Source organism: Fundulus heteroclitus, chromosome 4 (assembly GCF_011125445.2).
Source record: "Fundulus heteroclitus isolate FHET01 chromosome 4, MU-UCD_Fhet_4.1, whole genome shotgun sequence".
NCBI lineage: Eukaryota > Metazoa > Chordata > Actinopteri > Cyprinodontiformes > Fundulidae > Fundulus > Fundulus heteroclitus.
In genome coordinates this window covers 6,195,480-6,218,692 of record NC_046364.1, presented here as the reverse complement: position 1 = coordinate 6,218,692, position 23,213 = coordinate 6,195,480, and the positions used below count along the sequence as shown (strand labels likewise).

Here is a 23,213-nt window from a genome sequence, read left to right as displayed (position 1 = left end):
GGACTGTGGATGTGTTGAATGTCAATGCAGTAAAAAAAAAAAGGTGAAACAACTGGAACTCTTTCTCTGTGTGTGGCACAGCGGACCAATAGAGCTGCCTCTACATGTCTTATATAGTGTCCAAACAAAGAAAGGTGTAAGAGCATCCTTGACCTGTTGCATACCTTTAAGGATGACATTTCGTTTTGAAGATTTACCTCAAGTGAGAACTAACATTCCTGTTCTCGGGCTTCTTGTGTTTGGAGTGGACTCTCTCGGTCCTTTGTGCTCTTCTTGACCTTAAGTGTCTTATCATTTGGCCCTGCAGAGCAGAGGTCATCCTGCTATAGGTGACCCTTCCCCTGTCTGATCCGTTTCACTTGTGCACAAGAGTACAATGCATGGAAGAGAGCTCCAAGTGGACTCAGAGTTTGAACATAAGAAACAAATTACATTTGCTGCAAGATCCCAGTACACATTTTAATGACTTTGAGTCAGATGAATGGAGAGTTCCAGATTTTCAAATATGATCATTACTTAGGTTTGAAATTTGCAACAATTTAGATGGGGAGTATCTGGCTTCTTTGTTTGTGAAAACCCTGGAAAACGTGATCATAGCTTGATCAGGGAAAGCCAATACCAGTCAAAGGATTAGTTTGCTTTTGGATTAAAAAGAACAGAGACGGACAAAAGTGCTCTGCGCGTCTCTAATCAGGAAAAAACTTCTCGATAAAGCTGAAATGTTTGACCTCAACGTGGCTGCTGAACCAAAGGGAGTGTAGGCATGGAGAAGAAGAAAGAGGGAGAGGGATGCAGTTGATGTGAAAGAAATAGCTGAGTGATGGTTTAGAGAGCTGACAAGCAGAAAGGGGAGCCGGGGCCTGGGGGAGCAGAGGTCAGCTCACCTACAGCTTATTAGATCCCCATAATGCAGTGACGGGATCAGTTTTAGTCCACAGCGGGGTCTGAGAGGCAGCACAGGCCAGTGCTTCCAAATGGCTGCAAGTGACTTTGAGATGCAGGACTTTGACTGCTCCAGGAGTCGGATCAGGGGGGGGGGTCCAATCTGGCTGTTTGGAAAGTCAGTCGGACCAAATCGCTGCCGTCTGTTCTGAGCGATGATTCGGACCGCCCCGGCGCTCATAATGCCTCACAGAGTTTGAACGGGCTAAATGGTGCGACTGAGTGTCCGCATCCGGGTAGAAGAGAACCTCAGTGGCCTTGTAAGCTTCTGCCACCGCACACAGAACCGCACAGAACCACGGAGCTGACGGCATTTAAGTTTGTCCGCCTTGGCAAACTTTGCATGACAACAAACACAGTTATCAGCTGATCGTGGAGAAAGATGGGAGGTGCAAGTTAGGAAAATTATTTTTCCCATCTTGTGTGTGAAATCATCTGAGCTCAGATTTTATTTGGATACACAAAAAATAAAACTTCTTTGTGGATTTATGTTGCCTTAGCCTATGTTAATGCTAGCCTTTAGCGTTTTCCAGCCAATCAGCTTTTGATTCCTAAAGCAAACAGATGGATTTGTAAAACCGAAGACATCCTTGTCTGGATAAGAAGCAGTCAGGTCTTCTGGATAACAGTTGCATGATTACATTTATCCCACTTCCTTCTTTTTTGAAATTGGATTTGATCTTTTTAAACGATCGTGAATCTTTTGTTTCCTATTTAATTAAGATCCTTTTATATGAATTCAGAAACTCTGGCGCTCTAGCAACAGCAAAAAAATGTAAATAAAAAAATTGCTAGAAGTCTGAACTTTTATTTTGAAATAAGTTTTGAGGTTTAAAAACCAAGATCATAGAACTTTTTTTCTATTATGGCATTTCTATAACTACAGGGTCTCAACTTATGGCTAAATAAAATCAAGTACAGAGAGCTACAGTCTCTAAATATATTTTAAACACTGAAGACTTTTTAAATTCACATTATTAGTAGGATAGTAACTTTTTGCAGGGGGGTGGGAATAGAACATGTATTCAGTTTTCTTCCCGTTTGTTTATTGGTAAATTATTTCAGATAAACTGGTCTCCACAGATGTAAGAAAAGGCAGTTTAACATGATAGTGGATTACATCAATGCACGGCATTCTTAGACTGCAGTGAGGGTTAAAGTCTTCTAAGTGTTTAAATCAGTTTTCCATTTTCTGAGCTGAAACTTGTCATGAATCGTTCCTCATTCAGCTAAACGAGACAGATTCAAATGCTGGAGAGGGCAAGACGTTGGTCATTGTTCCTGGTGACATTTCCATGAAAAACCTTCAGAATGAGGGAATACTTTCTATTTTCTGACCATCTTGGTGACAATCCTCCGTTTACTCTCGCGTTTTTCCATGGGTGTGAAAAGGACCGGTTGGGCATTCGTGTGTTGCAGGTGCGTTCATTTTACGTACAGCACTGCCCTTGACTAACCAAGGAAACGAGTTGGAAAAGTCTGTTTACATGTTTTCCTGTTGAGTTTTCGATTAATCATGAGGGGACAAGTTTATGGTTCACGTTCAGCCTTGTTAATACAGTCCTCAGCTCCAATCACACACACCAGCACACGCAAACACACACACTTGTTTAGCCGGAGAAGCAGCGGCGCTGAAAAAAAGATCACTGGTTTTGCCCCCCTCCCTGTTATGCAAATGAATCAAAACGCTTGAGTGAGAATTATATATGAATCCAATGAGGCTTTTTCTCTTTTAGAAATGCTTAGCCGCAAGTACTGGGAGCCTTCAATGGCAAGCGTCCGCTTCACTCCCTGGCCATGCGTATTATTCAGCTTGACGAGACGCAAACTGACATAAGCACCCGGGCTCACTTTCACTCACTGGCAATCCGATTATATGGCCAACACGGCATCAATGCTGCAGGGCCAACAGGCAGTGAAGTCCGTCAAGCATCCCCTCCTCCACCCAAGCTCTTTCTTTTTTTCCATTCATGCCACCTTCTCCTCCACTGTCTTCTTCAGCTGGCCCTCCTAAACATACTTACACACTTCCTCCACCCTTTGCATTGAGGACAACAGACCCTGAGGGCTTTACTCACAAACCTTACCCCTAAGCATAACTTCAGAATGAATGAATTAGTGCAGCATATTACAGTGTGGATATCACTTCTCAAAATGCAATATAAACTAGAATTGGATGACATTTCTTTTATCTGTTCGAAGTGTCAGTAGAGTGTTGTGAAGAAAGCTGCACATGTTTGCACTTTAACCCGTTTATTCATTCATTTTTAAAGCCATAGCAATCCGATATTGGTATCTCTATCTGTACCGATGTTCTGTAGGCCAGCTCAGAACTACTGTTAATGTCACAAAGGGCTTCTAAGGTAAACCAGGGGTGACAAGCACACAGCCCCGGCCATCCTATCCATGCGGAGCGGAGACGCTTGGGTCCTCAGACAGGGCACCCGTTGGAGCAGTAAGTGTTTACATGACGCTACCAGAAAAGACTGCCAGGTGCTGAGGGGCCGGGGCCACAGAGTGGAGCCTCCTTTGGCAAATCGCCCCGGATCCGTGAAACTAATGTAGAGATGTGATTAAACCGGCAGAGAAATACATTTGCAATTGATTAACACTGAGCCACTGTGACAAATCGTATCTACTTTTGAAGGAGTGTGTGTAACCCTTGGATTGGGTGGGGGTTAAATATTGGTGCTAGATTTTTTGCTTAACCTAAAGCGACTGGTTAAACGGCCGATTCTGCGTTTTTTGCACCAGATGCTTTTGTTGTTTCGACCCATCAATGTGGATCGAAACAAATTCCGATCATTTCAGGTAAAAGTTTTAACGACCCACCTGCCTGTCTTCCCGATCTAAAAATAAGATTTAATGGACCACTGTGTTTCCTCCGCACCTCTCTGTTTTGTCTGGTATTAATGAGTAATTAACTTTGCATACAAGGTCACAGACAATAGTATCGGTTGTCAGATTATGCTAATGCCGCTGGCTGTGGCTGCACTGAAAGAGGATGGAGATTCCCTGTGAATGGAAAAGGTTGTGGCCTTTCTCCAAGATTAGAAAATGATATGCAAACTGTACCAACATGCGCTATAAGAGGATTAGGACACAACTCGACATCCATACTGCTAATAAACGAGCATCCTAAAAGGGGAGGCGAGTGTCTGGAGCAAAAAGAGCAGCTCTGCTCTGAGGTTTGTGTGGCTGCGAGGGGAACCGGCCAGTCTAAAGTTACTGGAAATGCGAAATGCACGGTCTTCCTAATGTGATTTTTATGAGTTGTAAAACTGGAGGCGTGAGGATGAGAGGAAAAACCGCTAACAAAAGCCGAACTGAAAGAATTCAGTGTGGGGCGAGTCAGACAAGAAAGGAGCCTGGGGTGAAACTAAGAAGCTGAACTCCCATGACCAAGCGAGAAGGAACAGGTGCAGCCGAGAGCTCAAACAGAGCGCTTTGTGCACCGACGTGGCTTCAGTCCATTTGGGGGTGAAGGAGGGGGCCCCATGTTTAATACAAAGTTAATATCGATTTAATGCTTGTCACTGTCCTTCTGAGTCTTATGGCATCACTAATTCGCTCAGTGTTGAGGGGAGCTTTTTCACCGCTTGCACCAGATGCTGCAAGGACCCGGAGCGCTGAGGTGAAGCAGCGGCCAAAACACCCCGAGTGGGAGCCGCTGCTGAGGTGAGGCCCGGTCACCGACTCAATCCAATGAAATAGATGTTTGGTTAACTGCACATGGCAGGAGCAGCAACCCGCTGCAGCTTAGTCTGGGAGATGTGATGTTCTAATGTGCTGTGGGCCAAATCCAGGAGGAAACTCAGCAGCGATCTGCAAATCTGAAGAAGTCTTTGGAAAGCTGGACATGCACTACATCGCTTCATAACTACTATTACAAAAATGCATCGTAATTATTATGAGTACTTCAAATATTCAGCGAGAAGTTCACAAATAAAATATTTTTAAAGGAAATTTTACAAATATCTTAAATAAGTTTATTTCTTTAAATCTATCAGGAACATGTAGAATATTTTAATGATACTACGTTGACAGCCCAAATTATTTGTGCACCTGGAAAATTCAGGTTTCCTCTGACTAAAACTAATGAAGCCAGAGCCTTCGACTTGAATCTGATAATCTGTGGAGGGAGCCAAAGATTAGGGTGATGGTAAGGAGGCATTCCTTCTTCAAAGACCACATAATCGTCACAATACTAGTGGAGACGTGGAAAAAGCTGGTCAGAGATCATGAGCGGGGACTGATTGCTGTAATTCATGTAAAGTTTTCCCAATGGATATTGAAAAGGGTATGAATAATTTACAAGATTATATTTTTTAATAAAATGTAAATTTAGAACTTCTTAAAATTGATGCCTGATTTACATTGTTTTCTTTATAAAGATTCCTGTCTCCTTTCCAATCAGAAACAATTGAACTAAAATGACTCTTAATTTAGATGCAGGTATTAAATTTTGGGCTTTAACTGGGATATGGATTTTCAACATTGAGGAAACCTTTATTCTGAGTTATACATACCGATTTATAGATGCCAGGGGCTTTGGATATGAGCAATATGGCTGTTAGATTAGTATTCACCTGCTTCTTATCTAATTCGAGATTTTCCTTTGGTGGTTAAATAAATGGTGCTTATTAAAATAAAAATTTTCAGGAATATAGAAAGCATTTGATCATCTCTAATTTTAAGTGTAAAATACTTAGATGGTTAAGCCTGGATTCTTCTGAAGGATATTTTGTCTACTGGGGATGAAGAACGAGGGGCTCATCCAGCTAAGGCAGCATTCATGTAAAATCTAGTTTAAGTTGTGCTGCGTTGATCAGGTCAATTTAATCGTTTAGAAAACTGTGGCAGCAAAGGCACAATGTCTCTCATTGGTTATATAAATGTATAACATAACATTTTTCATAACCCTGTTGGCATGGCCTGTGTTCACAGGGGAACCAGCGGTGCACACACTGAAGCCATCAAAGTCTGACAGATTAATAGAATTAAAGCAAATGTTTTGTCCATGACAATAATGCTATTGAATAACGGGGACCTATAGTGTTTAAAACAGTTCCTAAACAGTTTAAGCATTTTCCCCCATTAAGTAATCTTCTATTTAAAAAAGCTACAATTGGACAACTTAATGGAAACTTTTAAAAGTAGATAAGTACCCAGCTTGATGTTTTTCCCCTTGTTAAACTCCTTAATTTTTATAGATTACCAAGTAAATTCAAAAAAAGAATTAAGACAATTAAAATAAGTTTGTTTAAATTGAGCCCTTTTATTACAAGTATTTTATAATTTATGTTTAAAAGGGACAAGCACATGAGTGGATATCAGTAAGAGGTACAATCTAAGGACGTCAGAGCTAGCTGGACAGATTTTAATCTGTTGTTCCGACGTTGTCTGCATTATAAACACAAAAGTGAACAATTTAGCCGATGAATAAATGCCCAATATAAAATGTAGTAAAACTGTTTTTTTTTTTTTAAATGAGAAGGGACTAATATGATTTTCAATCACCGCAATTTCTGTCATATAGTCAATTTAATTCATTGCTGGCTGACTAAACAAGCAGTGTTGAATGCTGAATTGAAAATGATTAGACATGGATAATAATATAATGACCGGTACTGCTGAGACGGCTGGCGGAACCCAGAATCAACCCAGAGCGAACTTGGCTCCTGATGGATCATGGACCGATGGCCGGTGCTGCAACCAGTCAGCACAATCTGTTTACCCCCGTCTGAGTGAAAGAACTGGGAGTTTCCGTCCCTTGATGCGCCCACGTCATTGATAAATAATGAGGGAATAATAAACAGTCAACCACCTGTCGAACCGGCAGCACAATGAGGCGGCCCATTGAGAGCTCCTCATGCATGGCTAACATATTTACTCAATCCCCTTTTACTTAACGGAGCAGAAAGGGAGCCAAAACAATGCTTAAGTTCATCTGTTTGGTAAACTGCCGAAGATACTGGACAAACTTAAAAAAAAAAAAAAAAAAAAAAAAAAAAACGTGCGATTTAAACAATGCTACAGAATCTGACACAAATATTTCTTCCTAATTTATAGACATTCTGTGATTTTTATTTATTTATTTATTTATTTTTTTGCGCACTTTCTGCTTTCTGCGCAATACAGACTGCAGTGTTAAATATGAGGCATTCCAGCTATCCATGTCATTGGGCGCCGTAAAACGACACGGAATAATAATAATATTAGCTACTGAAAACTCACGCAACATGGCTTGACTGACTTTTCGTGCGCAAGTCCTTTTTAACACGACTGACGTTCATTAGCCCCGATCAATATCATTGTGAACATGATTTAATTCTTCTAATTAGGCTAGTTAGAAAATTGTGCAAAAAAAATGTAAAAAAAAAAAAAACTACCTCGACAAATTGAAATGCGCATCAGTTTCCAGATGGCAGGTTAATACCGATTTATGGGAGCTGGTGATAGACAGACGTAAAGCCATGATAACCATTTAAAAGTGATAAGCGAGTTCTAAGCACCGAGAAGGAGGGATTGCTGTTGTTACTATTGGTGATATTCCAAAATGTGCTTTTAATGGCCTTAATTCAGCCGCAGCCAGCTGTTTTTACTCGGCCTGGTTAAAAAAAAAAAGGAGCGGGGGACGTGGCAAGCTTGCAAAGCTCGTAGAAATTAGTCTCGGTCAGCCGGAGCAGCCCCTGCTTCCTGGTAACCATCTGCTTACCGCGCACAAAAGAGGGATTTCGGCCTGCCAAGTAAAGGAATATGGGCTCATAAAAAAGCTTTGAAGGCCTCGTTACTCATTGAAGGTGTAGCTTCGGAGACGGAGCGCAGCGCTGCGTCAACGCGCGCCCAGTGCGCCCTGCGCGCATAAAAGAGGGCGCACCTCTGATAAGCGTTGACTCTGAGGGCTCATTTCACGGAGGCGTTCCCTTTTAATTATCGGATTGTGGTCAGTTACATACTAGGTTGATGTAGAGGTACTTATTGTTATTTAAACCAAATCTAAATGAGTCTTAGCTGAACTGTTTCCAATCGAAAAACAAAATTACACAGACGTCTGGAAACAATTCAATAGTTATTTAACTATTCATTGAACTAATTCACATTAAGATAAATATGTATTGTAATTTCCGTTAGTAAAATTACTTTTAAAATGTATTCCATTAAGTGCGCAGGTTCAAAAGAACCGAATTATTTAAAAAGTCGTTGAAGAAAACTTCAATATGTTACAAATAATTCAAGTTTATTTGTTTTATAATCCTCTCGTACTGGCATCGGTTTAGTTTTCTGTGGTTTATTCGTTTTTACCACACATTTTAACCCCGTTGCCTTAGCGGGCTTTATGAGAAAAGCTGACCGAACACGACTAACCGGCTCCAATTCGCTTTAATAAGAGTTTTATATGGGGGTCTCAGCGTCCGCTCATATGAATGCGCTTTAAATCAAATCACAGATGCACTTTTATTCAGTTGGTTAAAATAGCAGAACAAAACCGTCTTTAGAAAGAAAGCTTTTCTCTTTTTTTTTAATTCCACTGTGCTTTCTTTTTTTCCTGAGCGTAGAAAGGCCGTGGGGCGCCTCCTCTGCAGCTGAGGGTGACAGTTAGTTCATGGTTAACAGGATCAGGAGTGCACGGTCCGGGCCGCACACTTCTCCTGCGCGCTCCGAGCCTCGGCCGTGCAAAATGAGTGATATTTAACACATCTGTTAAAGCGTTTTGATAGCAGAAATCCGTTTAAGACATTATTCCATGACGAGAGCCAGATTGAGTGTTGAGAATCCCATGAAACCCTAAAGCTGATTTACATGAGAGATGCTGCCAGGAACGAACGGGGTGGATTTGTTTATTTTGTAACTGTTTTATTAGAATGTTCTGGTTCTTAATTTGGGAAACTTTTAAATCAATCAATAAATAAATAATATAATTCAGCCACTTGAGGCAGCTCTAAGAGTCAAAGTATAGTGGAACTTTTTAAAAAGCTCTTGAATTAGAGAAAAAAAGCTCTTTAATTAGCTCGCTCGCCTTTGCCAAACGACACGAACTTCAAGGAAAGTGGCCAACAAGCAGAATTGATGACTGCCCTCCTTTGTGTTCTTTACATTCTGTGTCGCTTGATTATGAAGACTAATGCAATCATAAATTGCGCGCTCTGGCCAATCAGCGGGCCGGGGGATGCAGCATGAGAGCGGCCCATGTGGAGAACTTTGTTGAGCTCCATTGTTGCGGCTGTCAGCTCTCAGAGGAGGGCTGAGGGGGGGCAGGTTGCTATAAAGCTCCTCTCCCCAGAGTGACGAAGCCAGAACAGTTAGCAGCCATTCACACGACTGATTCACGGAGTATTTCTGATTCCGCACGGTGATTACTTTTTTCCTAACGCCGGGACCATGATGATCCCAAGTGTCATCGCGCCTCCCGCCCTGTACCCGGGGCTGTACCGGCCGGCCGCGGCTCTGCCGCCCGCCTTCCCGGCGCACTCCAGCTTCTTGGTGGAGGACTTGCTACGGATAAGTCGTCCCGCGGCCTTCATAAACCGAACTGTGCCGTCAGTGAGCGCCTCCCTGCCCGTCGTCACCACCACCGCGTCCTACAACGGAGCCTCCGCGGAGCGCGCATTGGCTACGGCCGCGGTGACGCGCGAATCCTGCTCGCCCAAAATCTCAAAGGACCCAAGTTTCCTCAAGTTTGGCGTGAGGGCAATCCTGGCTCCGTCACCAAAGGCCGGTGAGTAGAAAGAGGCCCCTTTAATCAGAACTACTGTTGCTTTGCTTTTATGCAGGAATTCATCGTGTTAACGCGTCACCTTTCCTCTACAGCATCCTCACCTCCAGCGATCCACAGTCTCCACTCCAAGACCTTCCCAGTCCCCTGCTTTGACGGAACCTTCCACCCCATATTCAGGACACCATATTTACCAGGTAGGCGCCGCTTTCATGCCTCTCTGTCTGCGCTAATTGCGTTGAAATGTGAACCGCTGTCACCCCTGTCATATGTTTTAACTGAAATCTGAGAAGAAAAGGGGGCAAATAGCCAGAAAAGAAGAAATCACTGTCTCATTAATGGGGAGCGCTGGCTCTGGCCCCTGTCAGGGACAACCCACCCACCCCCTAATTAACCAATTATCCCAAATCGTCACGCTCTAAATTTGAGGCGGGGTGGCGCGTTATGGTCCCCCTGCTTCCCATTGGGGGGCGTTCTTGGCATTTCACCGGCCCTGCGTTTTCCCACAGCGGCCCGGTGGCAACAAAGCCCCCCAGCACCGTGACCAATTTGGTCAGCTCCCACCGGTCGAACCACCCACACACCCGGGAGAGTGACTTTTACCAGGCGGGCCAAAGGCGTGAACCAGTCATGCACTAATTTCCCTATTAGGCGCCATTCAGCGTTTTCAATATTCTCACAAGACCACATAGAGGGGTGTTGTTCGTGATTCCGCTGCGTCCGCAGGCCAGCCTACAGTGCAGTGAAATGTCCGTGGCGCTCAAAAGTAAAGCACATTTCACCCAGAATCTTCCAACTCTGACCCAATCCCCATCCGTGCAGCGTAGCCTTTCTTGACGCCCCCCGTCCACTCAGTGTGCCCTAAACGTTCCTGTATTCTCTATCTGCGCCAGAGAACGAGTCCAGATAAAGAATAATCCCTTAGAAAAGTCTATAAAGTCGCTTTCATTCAGACTGATCATAATGGAGAAGGAGTCTTTTCATGGGCTCAGCTGAAAGCCCCAACAAAACAACTCCAGCGTCCTGAAAAGCTTTTCGTGTTCATTTAATGAAAATGATTTGAGGGCAAGAAGAAGAAAAAAAAAACCCTGCACCGTTCCCCCTCTCCTCCGCACTCCTCACTTCCCCCCGCCGGGCATCAGTATTCTGGTATGCAGTTGTGTTTAGTTTGAAAGTGTAAATCTCCTTTTGTTGCGATAATATATGGCCTTCGCCGCCTGTCCACAGTCTTTTCTGCGTTAGTTCATTACTACACAATTACCGTTCACGGTTTATTAACTCCTCTATCCGCCCTCACAGAGCTCCTTTAAGGGTGCGCTGCCTCTTTAACATACCAATGCGCTGGAGGAGCGACCAATGTGCTAATTAGTCACCTCGTGCCATTTCACTCACAACGCAGAGGTATCGTTCAGATCCGCAAACGGCAAACTGAGAGCTCATTAGATTCATATGTGCACAAACACTTCTATAGTCCTGGCGTTTGAATGCTTATTTGGACAGCAACATGTGTACTTATGCACGGAAACCAACATCAGAATATATACATTGTGTTTGTATATATAAAAGAAAAGAAAGAAATATATATATTTAAAATTAAAATAAATATAAATGCATCGATAACACAATGCCTTAATTATTATGTTGCATGCTTAAGATTATTTAAGTAAATCTTTGTTTAATTTGCTCTATTCTGTACTGAGTTGCGAGGTGGGCGGGGGAAAATACTTCCACAGACTTTGATTGGTCTGCAGTTAACTCTTTGCACAGGCTAACCTATCAGATATTTGGTTTCCATTCCATGAGGAGTAGTGACAGTTTTCTTTTATGATTTACTGTAGCACAGCGATTATAAATTATTAAATTGATGCTGAAAGGATTACATTATGATTAGCAAAACATTTGTTCAAGGGATGAACGATTGCGACGCGAGGGTTTTAAATAAATTGACACAATTGTAGTTTATGTAATTATTACAAATATAACTCATATGATAACATACATAAATATTTAACACAATATTTGTTTACTGGATGGAGACTTTTGGTATTTCCAAACATCAAGGTTCAAATCTGGGCCTAGCTCCTTCTAAATACGGCACTGCAAATAACACGTTTTAGAGGTACAGACTCCATAAATTTGGGAAGGAGGGGGCAAGTATAAACGGTGCTTATACACAAATTCAGAAATTAATTTATTTCTTTTGAATAAATAAATATGGGACCCGAGCTTAGACACATGCAATATAAATGAATAAAGAGATTAATCTGTTCAACTAATAAAGTAATGCTTTGGACCTTTACATGTCATTGTTATAAACCCTATATTTAAGCTTTAAAACACATTTGATTGCATTTCATAAAACATTTGACATTGTTTCAAATCTATTTTCAAAGCAATAGTAACAGTAATAAGTTGCTGTGGAAAGATTTCAGAGCTCTTGGAGGCCCGCTTGCAGGCTTGGGCTCAGTTTGCTCATGGTTCAGGCCAGATCTGGTTTTAGAGACTGATGGTAGAAATTGTAAAAACCATTCCTTTTTGTTTTGCAGCATCTTCCTCCGTTGTTCCCATCCCTGGGACCTTTTCATGGCCCCTGGCCGCCAGAGGAAAACCCCGCCGAGGAATGCTGAGGAGGGCGGTGTTCTCCGACGTCCAGCGCAAAGCTCTGGAGAAAATGTTCCAGAAACAGAAGTACATCAGCAAGCCCGACAGAAAGAAGCTGGCTTCTAAGCTGGGCCTTAAAGACTCTCAGGTAAAACTAAAACCGTGGCCAAAAAAAGCGTGCAAGCTCCATCCAAAGACACCGCTGTGCACCTTCATCGGTTTCTCCGCTCACCCTCCTCTCCTCACCCCAACAGGTGAAAATCTGGTTTCAGAACCGGCGGATGAAGTGGAGGAACTCCAAAGAGCGGGAGCTGCTCTCCTCCGGTGGATGCCGCGAGCAGACCCTGCCCACCAAATCCAACCCCCACCCGGACCTGAGTGACGTGGGGAAGAAGTCCTCAGCCGAGGACGAGGAGGAAGAAGAGGAGGAAGAGGAGTTTGGAAGAGAGAGAATGAGTGTGGCAGGATGCAGCATTTCCTCCCCCTCTATGTCCAGCAAGCACTCGGACTTCTCAGAGTCAGACGATGAAGAAATAACCGTCTCTTAATTTATTTTTGGAAGCAGACATAAACGTATAATCCACGAGTTGTTTTGATGTGACTGTGAACAGGTCTGTAAGAAGCTGCTGGCGCGAAACAACAACAACAACTCATCACATGTTCTTTTTCTGTTTGTTGCATTATGCGCACTGGACAGGATCTGCTTCTCAGAGCGTTTGCTGTTTTTGCACAGCTTTGTTCAACTGTACAGTATTTTGTACAATTTGTATGGAAATTCTATGCCAAGAATACCGAGTTACTTTCTCCCTGCTACTGAATAGAGTTGTTTATTGACAAAAAAAATTTAGCTATTTCGTTAATAATTTATATACATTTGTTTAAGTATGTTGTATTATGTCCTGTATATATGTTCTATTTCACAACTTTTGTACAAACACCAAATAAAGCTGCGAATAATTAACTGAGTAAATGTTAATTATTTCAAAGGTTTTATCCAACATACTAGTCCAATATAAATATAAGCAGTAAAATATAAAATAAACATCTTAAATTTCAATGAGTTTGGATCAGGATCAGCATTTTAATAATTCGTCAGATGTGGAAAAAACTCACCCTGACCATTTATTGGCAGTAACATAAATGTGATTCAGCAAGTGGAAGCTGGGTTTTGCATTTCTTCTTGAGCAGCAACCCGCATATCACATTTATCCGAAAATGGTTTTTCAGTAAGAAAATTGATCTACTGCAGCCGTGGTCAGAGATTATCATTAGAAAAGCTTATTTGTTCACTTGACAGCGCTGTTAAGTGAGCAAATCAGAGTTTGAACCAGTCTGCTGATGTTTCTATAATGGATAAATTCAATCACTTGAGCGACGTAACTAATTGATGTCAGGCATCAATTAGCTTGAGACTTTCCGTTCCTCTCCACCCTTCCTCCATGACTCTGGGACCTTGATTTGTAAAATAAAGAGGGCAGTGAACACCCAAGCAACATTTCAGTAATTTTTCTACTTGGCACAGGTAAGACGCTCCTGATATCACTGTTTAGGAGTAGCTTTACACAAGGAATTGCGATATTTGTATTCCATGTGTAGGATTTTCTGTACAGTGTAGCACTTGATGTGCTGATTCCAACCTTGTTCCACTCCTTGTAAAGTTTCCCTAAGTTTTTTTTAACAGGTTTTGCTTAACAATCCTCTCAAGGTTGAGGTTATCCATGTTGCTAGTGCTGCGTTTCCTATCACACGTTTTCCTTCCACTCAACTTTCTCTGCATATGTTTGGATACAGCAGTTTAGCGATAACCATTTGTGGCTTATCCTCCTTTTGTCCTTTTGGAGGGTGTCAAAAGCCATCTTCTGGACAAATGTACAGCCAAGTCTTCCTCATGATTGTTTCGCCTACTGACCCAGACTGAGACCTTATTAAGGCTCAGTAAACATTTGTATGTGTCCAGAGGAAATTAGCTGATCATGCTGTGACACCATGAGTTTTACAATATTTTACTTTTTCATAATATTCAACTTTTTCACGACACTGATTTTGGGTTTTTTATTATGTGTAAGCCTTAATCATCAAAATGGGAAGAAATAGAGGCATGAAATATTTCCCTCTGTATAATGAATCCAACATATTTTATGGGTTTCACGATGTTCTAAGTTATTTTGAGATGTACATGCAAAGTAATGAGTGAATTTATGTAGGTCAGTGTCAGCGCCCAGACACTAAAGATTTTAACTGTAAGCAATAAAACACCTGATGTGCATAGTGTTGTATAATTAAATGTTCAACACCAACAGATTCAACAGGCACATCATACAGCTGCTGCTATCTGCTCCAAAAAAACAAAACCAGAGAAATCTAACACTCCCTGCGTCCATTAATCCTCCACTTGTGACAAAACATTTGGACATTAAATATAATTCCAACAAACTTTACCTTCCATTGATAAACTTAGGATCTGTTGGTTAGCTCGGTGTTATTTTCATCTTCAACAAAACCAGAGCACTGACTTTTGAAAATATGACCAAATATACATAGTAAGTTTGAAAAGTGGTCCACAGTGGTGACTTTAAATACAAGTGCACAAAAGTCAATTATAAATTAATAAATTTATTGAATCACAATAACTTAAGACTAGTACAGTGATATCAGTTTCAATTCTGAGTCCTGGACAAACAAGTGATGACAAACTGCACCAATCTGCTCTGACAAAAAGAGACTGTACACAAAATACCAATTTTCAAGTATTTTACCAAATCGGCTAAAAAAAGTAATCAAAACGCTGCAGATAAACAGCTATGTACAAAGTTATCTTACATATAAAAAATGTACACGGCTATGAAATCTAAACATTCATTGGGTTTGTGAGTAATGAACTGATGGACCAGTCAAATGCTTCAAACAACATTCACACCTAACAGAGCAGGCTTTACACGGACTCGCAGAACTTTTTGTGCTTGCAACAGCAGCAGTGGAGTAAAACTAATGCAATAGGCAAACACAAGGAGGAAAAAATGCTGGCCACCAAGCTGGTGCAATGCAAAACATCTGGAGGCTGGGGGACAAACGTATGTTCACTGTTAATTTCTAGATTAGAATGAATGTTGCATAGGATCGGTGAGTAGAATATTGAAAGGGATGGACTTTATTTCTCTGGCTTTAAACCTCCCTGAAGGCAGGCTTGGAGGTTCAAGAAAAAAAAGGTTTTAAAGTTAAAGACATGCCAAACCCCTTTTAATCATTTTTTACATGTACCTTTTATATTACTAACCTCTTAACTATATATTTTTTATATAAACAAAGCAGCTTTGAAACTAGATCTCAGTTAATTAGCTCAACATGTCTCAGTTTTGTTCACATAATCTGAACGAAACCCTGGAAAAAAAAAAAGAAAACACAGTTAAAGGATGGGACATGAGGTATAAAATTAACAAGTCTTCTTTTACTAGCCTCAACCAGTCGCCAACAGGTTGATTTCAAGCACCAAAACACACTGAAACTTCTTTTTTCTTCCGGTTCATATTTACAATCTTAACATCTCACTCATGCAAAAGGAGCAACAAACACAAAATAGATCTTTAACCCGAAAGCATTGCTTCTCATTCACATCTCTTCAACCCCACGGCAACGGTGATTGATATGACAGGTCGACGGCGCTCCTCGATAACGGCAGCCACTCGAGGAGAGCTCGACTCGGAGCCCTGTTAGGTTTACAGCCATTTAGACAAATAATCAGCTAATGCACGTAGTCTGGTAGTAAAGAGTAAGGCATTGTCTGTTGGAGCTCAGTCCAGCACCAAAAGGAGATTTGTGCTACAAAAGCCTGCATGGGCCAAATGTGCATGGAGAGATCAGAGGACTTAAGGGGTCAAAAAAAAAAAAAAAAACTGTAGAAGTGATGAATTAGACAGGAAATCATGCCACAGGGGCAGATCTTCTCAGCCAACAACATCTCAGGGACAAATCTCTCCAAAGTGAATTCCAGTCGGCCTCCGTTCCTTTCTGGTTTTAACTTTATGTTGATTCTGTTTAAGATTTGTTTCAGTCTGCCTTTAAAAGTGTCTCTGACAAACTTTCTGCTCCATTTTTTTTTTTTTTAGGAACCACATTAGAACCAAACTTCTTGGCTCTAAGTGAGGACGTTGGTTGTGAGAATCTTGCAATGTGCTGACCTACTTTAAAGAAAAAAACACAGTGAAAGCTTTTCCACCCTCTCCTGTGAGTATTACAGAAACCTCCTTTGAAGTTCTCTAAGGTTTCTGTATTAACGCTTAATGGCTGCTCGTTGTGAGCTCTTGAAACCAAAGTTAAATTTCTTTGTTTGTGCACAAACTCTTGGCCAACAAAGCTGATCCTGAATTTTTGTCAAATTAATGTTCGGTCAAATATTCTTAAAAATGTACATATCAGTGCAACTTTTAAAGATTTTTGTTTAAAGAAAGGTAGTTGTAAAAATGTTACGAAAATCAAATTTTTTTTTTTGTTTATTAGGCGGCTTAATTATGAGTGAATCATTACTACAGATTATCTTGTATAGTAAAGAGTTGGTTAATTAGATCATAAAACTAAATATAATGTAGTTTAAAGTATTTCTGACCTCCTTTACATAGTTTAAACATTTTTAAAGATCCCAAACTTTATTTCTACATATTTGATTATTTTTAAACAACCATTTGGCATGGTCGACACTGACATATATAATTCTGTATGAGCATTTTTCTGTAATTCTCCATCTTTAACCCAAAGACAGAAACAGATCACTCAAAGTAAACCAAAGAATGACATCAGCAAGTCTAGGCAAGGCCAATTGTCACAAAAACTAAAAAGGTTATTCATTTCAGACTAGTCCATTGTACCAATCCTTAAATCAGATCATTTGGAGCTTTTATGGATAATCTGAAAAGTATTCAGCTGGAGAAATGTAAATAAATAAAATCCTGAAATCACAAATGTTTTTGTTAACCTGGTGCAAAAAAAAAACAACACTAAAATCTAATTCCATCTTCTTTTAGGCCATTCATGTCTCTGTATTTCATCATTAAAACAGGGAAGGAGATAAGAAATCAAGCACTGAGCCTATTTCTCTCAAAGTTTTAGACAAACACAAGCAACGCCAACTGTAGTTGCTACTTGAATACACTCAGGTCATTTCACTATCTTTAAAAAAATGACACTATTTAATTAAACCCCCTGCAGAAAGCCAATGAAGCTTAAACTAGCAGGCTGGGTAATTTACCAGGTGAAACAGAGGTTTAGGATTAAATGTGGTCTGAGTATTCAGTACATCTAGTTCTAAGGACCAACTCAAAACAATTATCTCCTGGTAATTAATGCAAAGGACGAGTAAAAATACCCAAAGGTTAGTAACTTGGAGTTTTGATGCAGTATATTTATCTGATTATGCAGGAAAAAAACCTAAAAAACAAACTTTGAGCATAAAGAGGAGATTTTTCTGTCTTTGATATTGTTAATTTGTTAAGTTTAAGAAGAAAAGTAATGAATTTTGAAGCTGAATCAGGTTCCTGCTGATTATTCACTCTGGTTGGATTTGTCCCACAGCAGCCGCTCTGATTACTGGAGCTGCAGAGATGAAGTGACTGGTGGTTCAGGCGGAGGAGAGCATGGCTACAGTCGCCATCTGCAGGCAGGTCAGGCGCACTGCAACACGGTGGAGGATGTGAAACACTTGGCTGGTGTTAAAGTAAACTGTTGACTCATGACGACGATGGCAATAGAGATGCCGCACCAACAGGGACAGGCTGTGTGCTTCTACCTTCTGCTGAAGCAGACATCAGACTCCTGACAGAGGAACCAAGGGCCACAGCGGTGAAGAAGAATAAAAAGAAAAAAACGTCACGGCAGTGCTGCAGAAACTTGTCTTTTCCTAAAACGCAGTTAACTTTCTTCTAACACTTGGGTTACCGGCACCCAAATGGACGTTGGCTGCATTTTGTGCCATGAAGTTTACTCAGGAGGTTCTCGCAATGAGAACAGATTGAAAATATTCAAGGCGTGGCGTTCTGGCGACGTCATAAGGTGGACTCCAGCGACGAGTCCAGGATGTCGTCCTGGTGACTGTTGCTGTTGGAGTCGCTGTCGTAGCTCTGAGGGCTCGATGACGTCGCCGCTTCCTTCAGGCGCATCAGCATGTTCATCTGCCGACAGAAAGCAAAGTCAGCAAGAAGAATCACAACCACAGGACACTTTAACTCTTCTTCTCACTGTCAGAAGCCTTAGTCGTATTAAAACTACAAACTTCAATGGCGCTTATGCGACAGGCCAACACAAACCTAATGGATGTTCAGTTTTATTCAGCGCGAGTCGATGCTTTATAGAACCACCTTTCACTTCGACTACAGCTGCAAGTCTTTTTGAGTGTCTCTACCAGCTTTGCCCCCTTTTCTCTGGAAGAAAGCTCAGACTCAGTCAGATCGGGTGGGGAGCATTACCGTAGACTATAAGGCGCACTTAAAATCCTTAAATCTTCTCAAAAATTGACTGTGCGGCTTGTATATGATTACAGTTGTGCTTACTGACTGATTTTATGTGGTACAATGCGCTCAGATATCTGTTCAAATGTGTAAATACGACTTTGGTTAGCAACAAAGCTGCTCCCCTCAATAGATATTAGGAGCATTACGGTACACTGTGTCACTACCTGATAGGACCCCTGAGCTGTCTACCAGACTGCCTGGCTGTAATGTCTAAACTAGAAGTGCAGCCTGGAGTACGCACTAGCAACAATAAACCTAGTAAGTTCATTCAATATAAAAGTTACGTTTATTTTGGCCTTATGCTAGAAACAGGGCAGTGTAGTCCAGCTACTTTGTCCTCCCATCAGAGACAGATAACTCTCCCTCTCAGGAGAGAGCGGTTTTAAGGAGGAAACCCACTGGACGCGTTGCAAAGTGCAGCAAAGCAGAATATGTGGCATAGAATCTCTGATTGGGGGTTGATGCACTGAAATCAGGGACAGGTCATCTAAAACAGGGACTATCCCCGGAAATCGGGGACATCTGGTCACCCTACCGGAGGGGCGGAGTGATATTACACACTTGGGAAGAATATGTAATGTGCCTTATAATCCGGTGCGCCTTATGGTCCGAAAAATCAGGTATTTTTGAACGCATGACTATGGTTTGATCTAAAGCCTTCCATTGCAGCTCTGGATCTATATTTCTCTGTTTTCTTTCTCAAAGCCAAACCTCTGCCACAGCCTCTAATCTCTTGCAGCCTCTGTTTTGTTTTTTTTACAGAACTCCTGTATACTTAGCTCTACCCATGTTCCCATTATGTCTGACCAGCTTCACCGTCTCTGCTACAGATATACACCTCCACAGCACAATGCTGCCACCACCACAGGGTAGAGGGGAGATGGTGTGCAGTTAGTTCCAGTCTTCTTTGTTTTGCCCTCTCCATGGTTTGTGGCAAACTGCTGATGGGACTTCTTTTGGTTTTATGCAACAAAAGTTGTTCTCCTGCTGCCCTTCTATAAAGGCTAAATGCCACTAACAGCTGTCCTGGCAGTAGATTCTCCCACCTGAGCTGTGCATCTCTGCAGCTCCCCCAAAACAAACACCTGTCTGCTGCATCCATTTGGTTCCCTTACATTCTCAATCAAATACGTAAAGCCTTTACATGACTGCACCATTTATATTTACAAATTAAAATAGCACATGTGTGAACTCCAATTGGAATATTTGGAAATACTTTTTGCTGTACTGGATTTTATTTAAGTGAGTTTGTTCTAACTTGACAGTGTGAACATTTTCCAGGTGAGTGAATCTTGGTTGTTTTTGCTCACCAGTGGATCGGCGTCGCTGTCGCTCTGTGGCGGCTCTTTCCGAACCCCTTCTCTAGGCGCGGAGTAGCCGTCGAAGCCCACGTCCTCTGGGCGCAGCTGCAGCAGCGGGGGCCAGTCACCAGGAGGGGGAGTTGAAGACCACGGGTATGTGTCCATCACCCAGGCAGCCGGGTCCTCCCACGCAGCCCTGCGGCCGTACAGCTACACACACAGTGTCAAAAAGTCAAAGGAGAGTCTGAGGCACACTTTCACAACGTGGCCTATTAATTCAGATTGAACAAATGTCCATTACAATAGTCATTAGAAACCTAAAAAAACACAAAACTGAGAAGTCAATCTGTTGCAGATTTGCTCCCAGTCTTCGTACTTTTGCTAAATAGCTCTCAATCAGTCATTTGAGGCTTTATATTTACATGTAAAAAGTGAACAATAAGCTAGCAGGTTATTTAAATCCAAAATGAGATGTATTCTGCGTCAGATCTCTGCAATCAAACGTCGGTCATTAGAGCTGTGTACGTAGTGCTTAATAAATGATGCGGTTGTAGGGGTCACCAAAATCCCCCCTGGTAAAGATGGGAAAAACGTCTTTAAAAAAGGTATTTACTATTATTTATCTAACATTGAAAAGCTTCGATAAATGCAGCTTCCAGTATATCTATTCAGTGGGAGAGAAATCCTTAAAAATAAATATAAAAAATCTCTTTTTTCTTTGGACAGAACTTCTTTTCTCATGGCTGGAGCACATGGAGAACACGGCGTTGAACCACTGCTCCTCGCAAACGACCATTAGATGAACCAAAACTCTTCAATGCAGTTTCTCTTCTGAGAAGGAAGTTTATTTTTGCCACATCTGTGACAAAGAAGTGTTGTTTCAAATGTCTTTAACACACAGTTAATGAATCTGTGCACTACAACAATGTTCCCAAGGCTTTAGAAAGAGAGACCTGAAGTGTCTATTAGAAACATATTTATACCCCAGGAACCCAAAGAGGCACGAATTACCAATTAAATACATGCACCATTTAGTTATTTTACAGGAATTGTTTCAGCAACTAATCGGTGTAGCACCAGAGATTTTATAAGAAAAAAAAGTCTAAACTTTGGACTTTTATCAGCATGGAACAAACATGCCTAAATTAACTGCTGTATTTAAAAAAAAATCTAAAATGTGTGTGAGATCATGCTGTAATAAAATATACATTTATTTTTAGGCTTTTTATACACATCTACCAGGAGGAGCAATAAATGTGGAGAGCTGCAGACCTCAAATTGATTCGTCTTCTGGGTTTAAGCTTTTAACCAACAGCACAAGTGGATTTATTGTATGTGTGCAATAAAGCTAATCCTTTAAGACGGTAACTCTGAATATTTAACTGAACCTTTAAATAGTGTTGTTACCTGCAGTCCTTCACGTACCGCCTCTAGCATGTAGGGGACGATGGAATAATTCCAGAGATCGGTAAACCAAACCCTGGATCCCTCCACATCCATGGGGCACGACAGAAAGAGGCGCGGTCCTGCGGCGCACAGAACCGACGGGGTAAACCAACTGTACATGTAATCCATTTTTATCTAAACAACCAATCTCTCTCTAGGTGTCATGTCTTATCACCGATGGTGACGTCAGAGGAGCTGTGAGTCTCCAGGAATCGGTTCAGGTGGTGCCAAACCCGCGGGACCCAGTCCATGATCTTCACCAGCTCTGCGCTGCGTGTCCGGCTGCCAATCTCCACCTCTATCAGCTTCCTCCTCAGGTATCGCCCGAGGAATCCCTTCACTGGCTCCGTGTGGTTGGCGCACAGGATCCACCTGTCAGGGGAACACAGAGGTGCTTCAGCGCTCGGCATAAATGTGCAGGTTCAGTGGTCCGAGGAGGTCAGTAGTTCACCTGAAGTTGTGGTGAAGCTGCAGGTTGGGGGCGGACGATGTGGCTTGGCTCATGGTGCCGATAATGTAAGGGCTGAATGGAGGATAAAAAGAGTTTTAACCAGCTGATCATTTATTTATTTATTTTTTAAGGGCTGTATTCTGCAGATGAATGCGTGTGAACTAACCAGCGCTGGTAGTTGCAGTTGAAGAGGCCGTTAAAGATCTCTCCCAGAGAGCTGACATGGTGGAGGTTGTCCAGAATAACCACCAGGGGGCTCTCTTCCCCAGAGACGCTGCTGCATTGCTGTGCCAATCCTGACAGGTACTGACGCAGTTCCTTAACAAATAAAAAGGTTTTCTCTGTTAAAGCCCCACAGTTTGACCAAAGGCATAGCCTCGAATGCTTTCTGTCATCTCAGCTGTGTCAAAACTTCAAGAAACGGTATTCTTATTTCAGGTCTGTGTAACAACACGAATGAACAGCTAAAAGCAAAACACCTTGCTGGATTTGTGGTCCACGTTGAAAGTGACGACAGCGTTGGGGGCCAGAGGTCGGCCCTCCAGCAGGAGCAGGTGGCGGGCCAGCTGATTGGCCAGGTAGGTCTTCCCTGTCCCGCTCGGTCCCGACAGGATGACACGTCTGTGCTCCCTCAGCAGGGAGACGTAGCGCTGCAGCATGGGCTTCGGGATCAGCGTGTCGAACACCAGCGAGTCCACGTTGTCGCTGCACGGACCTACGGGCAACCACAGCAGCTTGTTTACGTCGAGCAGTGAAAACAGCTTTCACCAGCAGATTGTCCTTTCTGCATTCGGAGCGGATGACGTTCGTTTTGTTCTCTGACGAGCTCGGCTAAAGGGGGTCGCTCTGGTACCTCTGAGCTGGATGTTGATGGTGTTGTCTCCCACCAGGTAGCCGCAGGGCAGCAGCTCCGGCGTGCTGGCCGCGCTGGAGCTGCTGGGCCGATGGATTTCCCCGATGTTGTAACCCTGCACGCTGTCTGTGCTCAGGCCCAGCTGGCTCACCGGGTCCACGTGGGTAATGTACTCCTGCAGAAGATTAGACGATCGCTTTTTAGCTAAATTATAATCAAACAGGAGAGCTGCTTCATCGGCACTGTGTCATACGAAGGGCTGCTTGTGCTGATCTTTGAACTAGAAGAGTCAGAGATCACCTCAACGTTACCTAAAGATTTACATTTTTCATGCTTTTGTCATTTTTAAATCTACAAAAATGCAGGTGTGATTAAAAAGGAAACACAACAGAATAAAATAGTATTT

General features: G+C 42.2%; 2 protein-coding genes across 15 annotated transcripts in view; one reads left to right on the top strand and one right to left on the bottom strand.

Moving 5' to 3' along the window:
- The first annotated feature begins 9,175 nt into the window (after positions 1-9,175).
- On the top strand, positions 9,176-13,224 carry dbx1a (developing brain homeobox 1a). Its single transcript, XM_012870771.3, has 4 exons — positions 9,176-9,661; positions 9,754-9,855; positions 12,205-12,407; positions 12,514-13,224. Exons 1-4 carry the CDS (start codon positions 9,325-9,327, stop codon positions 12,805-12,807), a joined length of 936 nt encoding a protein of 311 aa, XP_012726225.1. The 5' UTR covers positions 9,176-9,324; the 3' UTR covers positions 12,808-13,224.
- A 1,628-nt stretch (positions 13,225-14,852) lies between these two features.
- The window catches only part of nav2a (neuron navigator 2a), a 252,802-nt gene continuing 244,441 nt past the window's right edge, over positions 14,853-23,213 (bottom strand). For all 14 annotated transcript variants that reach the window (XM_036135966.1, XM_021320593.2, XM_036135961.1 and 11 more), the window contains 8 exons: positions 22,808-22,982; positions 22,434-22,669; positions 22,121-22,272; positions 21,955-22,026; positions 21,679-21,875; positions 21,465-21,583; positions 20,067-20,267; positions 14,853-18,417 (listed from right to left, as the gene is read on the bottom strand). In XM_036135966.1, the coding sequence (XP_035991859.1) occupies positions 18,292-18,417; positions 20,067-20,267; positions 21,465-21,583; positions 21,679-21,875; positions 21,955-22,026; positions 22,121-22,272; positions 22,434-22,669; positions 22,808-22,982 (1,278 nt within the window). In that variant the 3' untranslated portion in view covers positions 14,853-18,291. The remainder of the gene's footprint in view (positions 18,418-20,066; positions 20,268-21,464; positions 21,584-21,678; positions 21,876-21,954; positions 22,027-22,120; positions 22,273-22,433; positions 22,670-22,807; positions 22,983-23,213) is intronic.

What these genes read in the sequence shown, in the direction of transcription:
- dbx1a (XM_012870771.3), top strand. Translation starts at nt 9,325, where the DNA reads ATGATGATCCCAAGTGTCATCGCGCCTCCCGCCCTGTACCCGGGGCTG. An exon ending in CAGGACACCATATTTACCAG is followed by an intron (nt 9,856 to 12,204) that starts GTAGGCGCCGCT and finishes TTTGTTTTGCAG; the next exon opens with CATCTTCCTCCGTTGTTCCC. An exon ending in TGGGCCTTAAAGACTCTCAG is followed by an intron (nt 12,408 to 12,513) that starts GTAAAACTAAAA and finishes TCACCCCAACAG; the next exon opens with GTGAAAATCTGGTTTCAGAA.